The 12417-nt window shown below is 29.0% G+C and overlaps 2 protein-coding genes across 4 annotated transcripts; one reads left to right on the top strand and one right to left on the bottom strand.

The window, feature by feature from the left end:
* The first annotated feature begins 827 nt into the window (after positions 1–827).
* LOC101498984 (uncharacterized) lies at positions 828–6839 on the top strand. 3 transcript variants are annotated; one of them, XM_012718735.3, is made up of 13 exons: positions 828–995; positions 1219–1266; positions 1371–1422; positions 1507–1580; positions 1806–1933; positions 2665–2791; positions 3165–3298; positions 3401–3482; positions 3758–3858; positions 4136–4765; positions 5415–5543; positions 5647–5714; positions 6387–6839. In XM_012718735.3, the coding sequence occupies exons 1-13, from the start codon at positions 971–973 to the stop codon at positions 6403–6405; spliced, it is 1617 nt and encodes a 538-aa protein (XP_012574189.1). In that variant the 5' UTR covers positions 828–970; the 3' UTR covers positions 6406–6839. The 3 variants fall into 3 exon arrangements, with proteins under 3 accessions (XP_012574189.1, XP_012574188.1, XP_004488038.1); XM_012718734.3 differs by having other exon boundaries at positions 829–995; positions 6384–6839; XM_004487981.4 differs by lacking the exon at positions 4136–4765 and having other exon boundaries at positions 832–995; positions 6384–6839.
* Positions 6840–9650: 2811 nt separating this feature from the next.
* On the bottom strand, positions 9651–11928 carry LOC101498658 (probable xyloglucan endotransglucosylase/hydrolase protein 23). The gene is made up of 3 exons (XM_012718731.3): positions 11521–11928; positions 10615–10808; positions 9651–10405 (listed from the first exon to the last, which is right to left on the bottom strand). The coding sequence occupies exons 1-3, from the start codon at positions 11788–11790 to the stop codon at positions 10006–10008; spliced, it is 864 nt and encodes a 287-aa protein (XP_012574185.1). The 5' UTR covers positions 11791–11928; the 3' UTR covers positions 9651–10005.
* Positions 11929–12417: the final 489 nt, after the last annotated feature.

The raw sequence follows: 12417 nt of genomic DNA, 5'->3' as shown, positions 1-12417 counted from the left end.
AAATATAGACAACCACTGCTCAAAATTGTTGGTATGGCGTCAACAAAATTGGTTGACATTTGTTGTAGCTTTGCTTGTATGGAATTTGAGAAAAAAACTTATGTAGGAGATAAGAGAAGTTAAAACAACATTTTATTACTCAACCATATTGAGTTATTAATTGATGCATTTTAGTTAATATTTTTGAGTGGTTGGATTGGAAAATTAAATATTTAATATTACTACGGTGAACCATAAGTGATTCAACTTAGCCCATGCTTAAAAGTCACCCGACAATTTCTCGCTCCCCCTTTCCCCAATGCTTTAAAGTCACATGACAACTTCTCGCTCCATCTTCCCTGAATTAGCAATTAGTGAGATTAAGACAAATCAATGTTAGTTCAATAAAAATAAGTCTTATTGGACTTTATGATTAAGACAAATCAGTATTAGTTCGATAAAAATAAGTGTTCTACAAAACTCAATTCATCGAATCGACATCATTAAAATTATCGTCTCAATCATAAAAATAAAATAGTTATAAATTTATATTTCTAAAAAATATCATTAATTGTTGTCAAAATTTTGAACAACTTTTAAACACTCTTCACCCCAAGCTTAAAATTTACCGGTGATAAAGTGCAAATGAACAATGTGTATTGAAGTGTCCATATGAAAATTACTCATTTGTGCTTGCTCTTCGGATCAAAAGTGTCCTCTCATGGATCTATTTAACCGTTTCAGCAATAAGTGTAGTTGTAACTTCATTTTCACATAAGAGACAAAATGAGAAATTTCCAATTAAGCTTTTATGGCTAATAAATGATATGATAGTTAGAAGGACCACAAATAGCTGTTCATTGGATTCTATACCATATCCCTTCTTCCCCCCATCCCATCCAAGTTTTTATCTTTCCATCACATAACAAAAACTTAGGAAAAATAATTATTTTATGCTAATCTTAGTTTTTATTGAATTCTCCACCCTCCAATGCCAGGAACCATCATGGTCTCAGGTACTAAATTTTATGTAGCATTATTCAAACATATAATCCCTCAAATTTTAAATTATGGTTGCGGTTATAATTATATTATAATCTTAATATTGAAGCAAAATGTAGTTGATACTGATGCAATTGTGATTGCAGAAACTTCTAAAACTTTTATAATTAGACCGTAGTTGCGGACTGCAATTTAGAACTATAGTTTTTCTTACTTCTCTTCATTCATTTTTTTTAGTGCTGGAATTGATGGATCTTCCATTATCTTCATCAACATCTATAAGGGGTATGAAAAAATGCAACTGTTCTTGCTTTTATACTTGTCCTTACTCTCTACTCTATCAAATTCTTAAGTGTCAATTGTAGTAACATAGTGGTAAATGAATGCAGCTTCTATGGGGAAAATTGAGTACCAAATCAGTGACAAAGGAAACTTTTCCTTGTAAGATTAAAAGTCTACATTGTTTTTGTGATATTTAGGTCATAATAATTTTTATGTTGTAATCTGTTTGTTGTGTTGTTTCAGCCCCTTAACTAGCCTCCGTGATGATTTGATTTTTAAAATTCATGATTCTCAAGAGAATGAAATATCAAGTGCAGGTAGGTCATCTTTGATTGATAACATTTCATTTGATAAACTAATTTAGTGCATATTTGGAATGACTATGATTATTCGATTGACGAAACACTGTGATTTTGTTGAATCTGCAAAGTTTAACTTCTAACAAAATCACGGTGGCACATCATGATTCTGTTAAACTCACTCTCAATCAAACTCGATCGTAGCGTAAATGTTTCTAACATGATACAGTGAATAACTGGCAGGAATACATATCAGGTTGATATTAGAGAAAGGTGTTTGGGAAGACATGTTTCCAATTGGGGGAGGAAAATTGCATTTGAAATTACAAGTCATACTCAGTGATGAAGAACGTGAAAGAATTCGTATGATGGTACTGATTTATTTTCTTTAATATAATCTTATGAAATATGAACTTTCTTTAACATTGCGAATTTTAGGCCTTGTTAAATTTTTGTTGTTATAGAGATATTTTGTTGGATAATTGGAAGATTTTTAGAATTAGTTTTAATTTAATATTGTTTAACTTAGTGAGAAATTAGTTACGATGTAATAAAAAAGTTAATTATATTAGTTACCTTAGAATCAATATATAAGTGTATTCAAGACTCACTGTATTGAACTTCTTTATTCATAACTAATTCCAAGTACAAAATTTGAATTAATCCTTATTCTTAGACAAGACTAACATTATAATCTTAAACTGTGAAGCATAAATTTGAGTTGGACACTTAATATGATATTGACACGTTGACATCGATAATAATTTGAGATAATAAATTAATTAAATGTGATTAATGTGTCGATGTGAGACGTCAATGTGTAATGAACACCGAGACAGCCTTTAATCAAAAGTATTAGTGTTACAGAGATCTTAAAATTCACAATACCAAATTATCATTTTTCACAGCTATTTAGCAGCTATTTAGGCATTTATCAACAACCATGTAATAGTAGATAATCGAAATGTACACAACTATAAGAACTATAATTGATACATACAAATTGTTATTTTGAAATGTAATTAACTTTTCGAAGATGCATTAGAAGTTGTGGTTTATTAGTTAATGTCTTCACACTAACTTAACATCTTTGATTTGGCAGAGACAATCTGCATTAAAGAAAAAACATGATGAGCTTCATAGTAGCAATCAAAGAGGTGTAGAAGGTGACAGTGGCATGATTATTGGCAATGCAAAATTACCCTTCAGCACTAGTGATGAGGTCTCAGGTTTGATCCTACTTATTATATATATATGTTTGGATTCACTTTTGGGAGAGTCCAAAATGATTTTAAAGACTTAAAATTGTTTTTGCATTGATTGTTTCTAGACTTTGTAGCTTTTGCCTCAAAACTTGATTTTTACATTCATATTTGCCGTTCAACTCACTTTTACGTGAACTTGTGAACTTATCCAAACATAAATCCTTTTACTTTTAAATTCACTTTAACTAAATTTAATTTTATAAAATTGAATTCAATCAATGAACACATAAAAGCAGATATAAATAGTAAATTTACAGAATCTTTAATAGTTATGACTTTGGTCCTACATTCCCTCAAAGGCTTTTTCCTGATGTTTTAAGTGCTCCATCTTCTCAAGAATCACCAAAGCAACACCTTCAACATGAAGAAGCTAAACTCAGAAATGTTGCATTAGAAAGTCTTGCTGATGACAAAGAAAGTGGCACTAGAAATGTTGTTGGGAGTCAGCTTGAACAGAAACTGCTAAACTCAGTTAAGGATTAATTAATTTGCATCATGGTCTCCTTTTGTCCCAACAAGAAGACATTGGAAAATGTACTATTGTTTGTTTAATGGTCATTTTACATGTCTTAGAACATTGCAGACCAAATTAAGAAGACCTCATCAACAAAACCCATGTCACAACCACTTAATCTCATTCAATTACAGCACAGAGGTAAGAAGCCTGATTATCAAACACCATTTATGTAGTTAAGAATGAAGGCATGTCTCATGTTGGTCAGACTCATGTCGGCGTCTCATATTGACACGACACTGACACACACGATTACATTTAATCAATTTCATTTTTTTAAATTATTATTAGTGTCAACGTCAGTGTTATATCCGGTGTTTATATTTGTTTTAGTGCTAGTTCAAAAGAAATGGTGATTTTGTTAAGCTTAGAAAAAAGTAATGTTCTGACAAATCATCTGATGCAACATAATATAGAGGATGATGGTCTTCAATACTCTGAGAAAAAGGCTCCACCAAAGAGAACCCCTAGCAATGTGAAGAAAATGATAACTGCTTTTGAAAGTGGTCTCCCTAAGGTATAGTAAGTGTTGCGCTCTTGTGCTTTTTACATTATGATCAATACATTAACACTCACACTTCAAATTAAAAGTGTGTCTAGTGTCTAACACGTTAGATACTAACATGACACCGACACATGTATTTACTTTCAAGTTTCAACCACTATTATTTTCTTAAATTATTATTGGTATCTACATATCAGTGTCATTGTTGTGTCCGATATTTGTGTCTGTGTCAGTGATTCGTTGATCAATACAATATTGCAAGTTTTTCAACAAATGAATTTTTACACAGGATATGAGATCTCATATCAAACCCCCTCCAACAAAATATCAAGTGAGTCCAATTGAAAAGGAAGATTCTTCTGAGGCTCAGCACTTGGAGCAAGATAAGTCATTAAACAAAGAGCCAAGTGGCTTCTTACAAGAAAGGGTGAAAAGTGCTTCTCTGGTAACAAAGGAAGAAAGTATTGGGCAAATTAAGCTGCTTAATTATGCACAACCTAAGAACACCATGCAGTTAGAATTGAGCACCACAAATACACTGAACAAACAAACAGATTCAAATGCTAGAAATAAAGATCAAGTGGAAGAGACAAATAATAATGAAGCATATAGTAAACATCATATGATGACAACATCTATATTTGAAACAGTTACAGTTTCAGGAAAAATGCCTTTGAAAGAAGAGAAAAGAAGGGGCAAAGCCCCTGAAGTTTCATATGAAACATGTACTGAGAGGGACTTAGATAACAAGTATTACTCTTTTGAGAGTTCTGAGGCTTGGATATTCCCACATGAATCCAGAAGGATATGTGTAACAACTAGTGGTAAGAGTGTAATGGATATATTGGAAAATGAGGATACAAAGCACTTAAGCCAACAAAGAAGTTTTGATTTCCCAAAAGTAGAAAATAAGGAAAAGGTAAAAAAGTATTTTTGGATACCCTTTTGGTTAAATATTGTCTTTCTGATAAAAGCTTTGAGCATTAATTACCATAGGTGATGATTAAATCTCTCATACAAGCAGAAGCTATAAACACTAACACAAACACGGATATCAGACACAACATTAACACGGACACGTAAACACGTGTGTTAATGACTCAGTGTCGTATTAGTGTAAGACACCTGCATGCCACGTCTTCAATTTAAAATGCCGGTGCTACATAGCTTAAAAATAAAAAACACGATGAAAGGAAGAGAGAAAGAAAGAAACAAGGAAGGCCTTGAATATGCTAATTCTGTGTTGTATGTGTGGTGGAGCACTTAGACAGTATTATTCATTTTTAGGAAACAAACCAAACCAATCTCTTTTTGGAATTATCCTACATGTTGATTGAAGCCTCCTTACAAACTAGCATACTAGAAGTATAGAACTTTGAGTCTAATATACAAATTAAGCTATTTATGGGTTCTGTATTCATTACCATTAAATTTTTCTCTCACATGTTTACTACTATATATTGAACAGTTCCCTTCTGAGATAGACATTTTAAATAGAAGTAGATTTCAACATTTAAATTACCAAACTATGTATTTACTTTATATTTTATTTTATTTTTGTGTTACAGAATGCAACATATATTGGAACTGGAACTGAGGGGAGCAAGTATGAAAAAGTACAAGACATTTTAGAATCAAAAACCACTACTGCTTCTAATAATAATGGAGATGAAAATTCTGGAGGACCATTTGATCAGGTTATCATAAACTTTAAATTTAGCAAATTTTACTTGTTTTTAACATCAAAATGTAAAAGTTGAAGAATGCTTATATGCCCTTTCCTACTTCTTTCTCACTCAGGTTATAAAAGCTGCAATCATTATAGGGTTTGGATTACTTGTTCTCCTTACCAGACAAAGAAAAAAGAGGTATAAAATTCTACTATTTCCTTGTTATATTTCCTTAATTTTATCATTTTCATTATATTGTATCATGCATTAACAATCTTGTGAAGGAATTCAATGAACTTCAAAGTTGAAATGATGCAAATCTTGTAAAATGATTCTTTCATCATTCTATGTGCACACCGAATGATTTTAAGATATTTTGCTCCAAATGACTTCTGTTTAAATTGACTTATTTTATCTACCGGTATAAGTATTTATGAGATTATTTGGAGAGCTATCGAAAATAAGTTATGACATACCCATAAGTTGATTTTAATTTATTTCTATAAGCTCACTACGATAGCTAATAAAAAACAACTTATATCTTATATAAAAACAGTTTGATTTTATTTTATCTTTTTTGTTATAGAAATAACTTATACATAAGAACTTATATGATAAGTGTATATACTATAAGTTGCTAGAAGACTATTTGAGAGAACTTATGAGAAAAACTTATGACTTGTTCATAAGTTGTTTTAGGTTATTTTCATAAACTCAACAAGATTGTTAATGAAAACAACTTATAATTTATATAGAAACAATTTAACTTATTTTTATTTATAGAAATAGGGTATACATATGTATTTATATGAAAAACGTATATGCTATTTGTTTATCCAAAGAGAATAACTAGTGAATATATACCAGAAGGAAGGAGAAGAATGCCTGAGAATCAGTTCAACAAACCTCAACTCATCATCTTTAGAAGCACAAACATCTGAAGGCTGCTGTTAACAACTTTCAAGTTTCAGATGCTGAGCCAAATTTTAGTGAACTCTTAACCTGCTTTTTGAACATCTTGCAAGAGTTGAAACCATGACATTGCTGAGATAATTTCATCCTTAGAAGCTAAATGTGTTAAAAAAGAAGAAACACAAACATCAATATTCAGCTATGTTAAAGGGACTCTGGAGGCTTGAGAACAGTTAGTTGATGTTCAAAACGGAGTTGAACTTTGTAACATTGTTCTTCATTTAGTTTTTTGAGTTTATTAAAATAATATCATTTTGTTGTTGTTTTGTTACTTTGCTGTGAAAACAAAGAAATATTTTTGTAAGTCAATTCTTTTAATCAAGGTTATTGAAACAAGATTCGAATTTTGAATTGAAAGTTTTATTTTTGGAATAGTAAATTGGAACTTATTATGAATCCTAAGATACGTGATAAATAAAAATATAACTTTTTTAAGTTAAAATTAACAAGTGATATAAACAAGTAAGTTAGGTTGATATTTTATACATAATTAAACTTCAAAATAATTCAATATCCAAGTCATAATTCAGAGAAAGACAGAGAAATAATATCATAATAGAGCAAAAGAGACTAATAGAATATGCAAAATATTGATACTGATTATAAAAGAGAGAAAAATATAGATAACATTTGTATTCATCAAATAAAAAAAAATAATTACAATAATAGGTTTAATGAAGTTTATATACCAAAATTAGAAGAACTAATTTCTAACTAGAGTAAATAACATCTATAAAAAATAAATAATTTGTAATTAATTTTACATCTCTAATATTCATATAAGTAAGAACCTAGACAGAACACTTCTAGCTAGAGATAAATAACACATGTTGTCAAAAAAGAAAGATATACAATGAGAAACACTGAAAATTCATCGACTAAATGATTTTGAAATTCCGAAAATAAATTGGTTAAAAGATATTTGCAATGCTTAAAATAAATCAACTAAAAGATTTTTGGATTTCGGAAAAACATTGACTAAAATAATTTTTTGAAAGATTTATTCTTCTCTTGAAATAAGAACAAGAATGATTCTAATACAACCTTTTTTTTGTAGTAGATGAAACAAGTCTGAACCTTCATGCAAGATCTTCTATTGCATTTTTTTGAAAGAAATATCATGCGCAACTTCTTGGTCACCAACTTTGACTTCTAATTGAAAATCCAATTAGAATTTTTTTTCCTAAAAACAAAAGCAATGATTTTTTTTGTTGGTAAGTGTTGAATCTAGAGTTTATACTTTCATACAAGATCTTATCTTACATTTATAAAAAAAAAATCAATTTAGCTAAAAGGAATGAATTTTGTCACCAAATATTATTGGTATTCTTGAAAAATCTTCAACAAAGGCTTCAGGAGCATATATTCTTCAGTTTGATGATGAGAAGAATGCATTTGACTTCATCTTTTTTATATTTGACGAAAGTTGTTCATGTTGAAACAAATTAGTTGATATCAAAACTAGAGATGACAAAATAATTCGTACCCGCAGGTACCCACCCAAACCTGCTTGATTTGGGTGGGGAAAACCTGCTTTGATTGGATGCGAGTGCGAGTGCGAATCTTCCCCAAAATTAAAATTCGGAGGCGGAGATGGATTTGGGGTAGTCATATCCACCCCGCACCCACACCCGAACCCATCCCGGAAGTAATATTAATGTAGTTTTAAAATTTTATATACATATATGTATTGAATACACTTACTATTTTTTTAAATATTAAAAATTATAATCTTATCTCTATAGAAAATATTTTTTTAATTTATTATTGTCTAATAACAATGATTTTATTATATTAATTATAATAGATATATTTTTAAATTTATAATTATATATATATATATATATATATAATTTTATTATTATCCAATAATTATTATTTTATTATATTAATTATAATAGATATGATTTTTAAGCTTATAATTTTATATATATAAATAGGTGCGGGTGTGGGCGGAGAAACCCGAACCCCGTTGTAGGGGGGATAAGACCTAAATTCTACATCCGCTATAAAACGGAGGCGGATGTGGATTTTCTCCGACTAGTCGAGTGTGGGGGTGGAGGAGGCAAAATCCGCCTCCGCCCTGCTCTGCCCCATTGTCATGCCTAATCAAAACATTCAACAAAGACTTCGATAACATATATTCTTCAATTTGATGGTGAGGAGAATTTGAATAATGCATTTGACTCTATCTTTTTTATATTTGACGAAAGTTGTTGATGTTTAAACAAATTAGTTGATGTCAAAATATTGAAGAAGTCTGAAGTCTTAGTAAAGTTTTGTTGTCAAACATATTGCCATTAATGTCCATTGTCTTATATATATTTTTTTTTCTCGATCACCATTATGATGCGATAGTTCTAATTTAGAATTTGAAAGAGAAGGAGAAAAAAAAAAGAATAAATGGTTCAAAAATCAAACGAAAAAGAAAAAATAAACAAATTAAGGTACTATGAAAATTTTCTTTGAACATTTTGAAAAAGAAAGTAGTGAAATAATTATCCCTCTAATACCATAATAGAATATATAAAATATTAATATTAAAATGAAAGAGAGGAAATTAAAAATAACTTTTGTAGTGATTAAATAAAAAATATCATTACAATAATAGAGAATAAGAGGATTTTGGAGTGACCATGTCTCTAAGATCTTTTGCTTGGATATTGCTTTTAATATTAATTCAAATTTTGCTTTAGTAAAAAAATGTCTGAGAATATTTTTCATTATCTTTATTTTTTGTCACTAAATTTTGTGATGAGGTACACTTAATAATAAAAGTCATTTTTTATGTCTTTAATAATTTACATAATTTTTTAATAGTAGCGATATGAAAATTTGGTCTCGTATATATTCTTTATATATCTCATTCATCTTGAATTCATCAAAAGAATATATTGCTTGATTCTTCAAAAATACTAGGCAAGTTATTGTTTTTCTAAAATATTGGTGGACACCTTGTAACAAGGTATATACACATTAAAAGAAAAATAAATAAAGATAAAATTGTTGTGATAGAAAGAGAAAGCCATATATAAAATAAACCCTTGATTCTTAAAATAAAAAAAAAAAAAAAGAGTTTATTTATGCTCTTATCTGTAAGGCAAAGCAAGTTTATTAATTAAGTAATAAAAGAAAATTAGAACTGCAAAAGTGCAAAAACACTTTAAGCTCAAACAAATTTATATTGGAACAAAATAATATACACTTTCACCATTTATTTGTTGCTATCAATATCATACATGCCTCTTTTCACACAAACAATGTAATAATGCACAAAACATAAACAATCTATCCTATAGTTTGAATTATAAATTTACACAAGAAAAATAATAAATTTCATGGATACATCACACGTCCAATATCTAAACTTTTATAATATGACATATAGCTCCTATTTAGATTTGCAATGAGTTTGATGAAATTACGATAACACCATAATTTTGTTGAAACTTCAAAGTGTAATTTTGACCAAAATCATGATAGCACACCGTAATTCTATCGTGAATCCAAACATATTTCAAGCAAGACATTCAGAAGGGAAACCTTGTGGGAAACGTTTAGTATCAGTGCAATAATTGTAAATCATGTAATTCTTTTGGACCCAATGAATTTTGGCTATCCCATTTGAGTCAAGTGACTCTCTCAACCATGATTGGGCTGATGATGATGTTGGTGATTTGTTGGAAGAACAAGAAGAGCCTGAAGAAGTCCAAACACAAGCTTGTGCGTTGAAGTTTCTATATGAGGCAGTGAATGGGGCTTGGGCCCAATCCGTTTTCACAAGCCCACCTCTTGTGGCCCAATCATCAGCATTCCAAAGACTAGAGTATATCCTCATTGCTTGGTTCTTTGGATAACCAACCCCTTTTGATTCTAAATTCTTGAACTCCCTTATTGGTGTTCCATCCACAGAGAATCTAAATGAAATTAAAAAAATTATAAGAATTAAGAAATTAATTAATATCTCTTTTAGTTAATTACTCTCTTCCACCATCGGGTCACATATATAAGTAAAAGTCAAAATTTAAAATATTTAATTAAATTAAATATATATTGACTTTTGCTTATATTTATAAATTGATAGATGCAATATTAATTGAAAAAAAATAAGAATAAGTAATATTACATGATGCTTTGAGGATTCCAAAGAATGGAATATGTGTGGAAATCCTTGGTGGGGTCGAACCACAAATAAAATTGTTGTTCTCTATTCCCTTTCCCTTGTGTGAATACATTTGTATGAAGAATATATGGATCACCACTTAAGTTACCAAGAAATTCAAAGTCTATTTCGTCATGTGTAGACCCTTGAGAAGATAGCTGCACCAATCACAAGTACACATATATTTAGTACTTGAAAATTTCATTTCAATGTTATGTCAAAAAAATATTAATTTTCAGTCTTATTATATCATGAAACTATTAAGTATATAAAAAAAAACATGCATGGTCATTTCCATAAAAGAAGACTATATAATAACGATTTGAAAAGTTTTACACAGTGTTTTAGTAGTCCATATTTATAAGTAAGATTTAATAATATAATATAAATATTAGGCAATGTAAAAAATATTATACAAAAGTTCAATAGAATATATTTTTTTTTTACGAAAAGTTCAATCAATTCTTACCATCACGAAATGTTGCGATATTTTATATATTTAAATATTTTTAGAAAGTCATATATATATATATATATATATATATGTTTTTTACTAATTATTCAACTCTCAAAAAAAAAAACTGATAATTATTTAATTATAAAGTGATGTAATTAAAGTCTGACCAATTATCATTCAACTAATTTTAAATATGGATTATTTTTCGAACATGTAGTTTTTATTGAACTTTATTAATCATCTGAATTCAACTATCTAATTGATTAAACGTTTGTGTAACATTTTGTGACATTATTTAGACATAGTAATTAAATTCATGTAAATATAATTAAATGATGACATTGATTAAAAATTATGTTTCAATAAAAAAAGTACTACTTCACCTAAAAAAGACTAATACAATGGATGCTTACATAATAGGTTGTAACGGTGCCAGCAGAGTTACCAGGCACAAGTTTGAGTTGCATATCAATTTTTCCAAACAAGTATTCATTTTTTGAACGAAATCCAGAGCCAGAGGCTTTGTCTAAAGAGAGGCTAAGAAATTGTCCATTTTCAAGGATCTTAGCACGATTATCACCCCATGTTATTTCCATGTCTTGGTAAAAGTTACCTGCGGATGCAATCACTAATAAAGTGGTTACATATAGGAGGAGAAAACCAATAGAACTTTTCATTTTCATTTCAAAATAATTTTCCCAAAGGATCAATTTGGTTGGTTGATTAGATTATACTATTGCAACCAATGTTATAGAGAGAGAGAGAGAAATAGAAAGTAAGAGAAGGACATAAGATGCCAAGTGAAGTATTTGATGAGTGCATGCAAAGTTTTGAAGCTATATATAGATTATAGTGTATGAAGATTTGATGGGTTGTTAAGCATTACGAGATATTATTACATTGAGCTAAAAAAAATTATATAAGTATGTGGATCACCACATCTTCACATAAAATTTAATATAAAAAAATTTAATATCAATTTAAAATTTAATATAATATAAAAAAATAACATGACGTTAAATGATTGAATGTTGGATATCATACCTAAGAAAATTTTAGTATATCGGAGTATTTATCAAAGAAATTTGGTAAATGAAGTCAACTTACATTTTTAATATCAACTTTTTCATTCAACACGAGACTTTGACTCATACTTGATATACCAATTAACTTAATTGATACTCCTCTATCGTATAATAATTCTTGCATTTAAAAAAATTGTTTTAAATATAATGTCATTTTCAATTGTCAATATTATATTATTATTTTTTAAATTCATATAATTAATATCATCTACATAATTCTCAAAT

Source organism: Cicer arietinum, chromosome 1 (assembly GCF_000331145.2).
Source record: "Cicer arietinum cultivar CDC Frontier isolate Library 1 chromosome 1, Cicar.CDCFrontier_v2.0, whole genome shotgun sequence".
Classification (NCBI taxonomy): domain Eukaryota; kingdom Viridiplantae; phylum Streptophyta; class Magnoliopsida; order Fabales; family Fabaceae; genus Cicer; species Cicer arietinum.
Note: the sequence above shows the minus strand (reverse complement) of the source record. Positions and strands in the feature narration are given on the sequence as shown.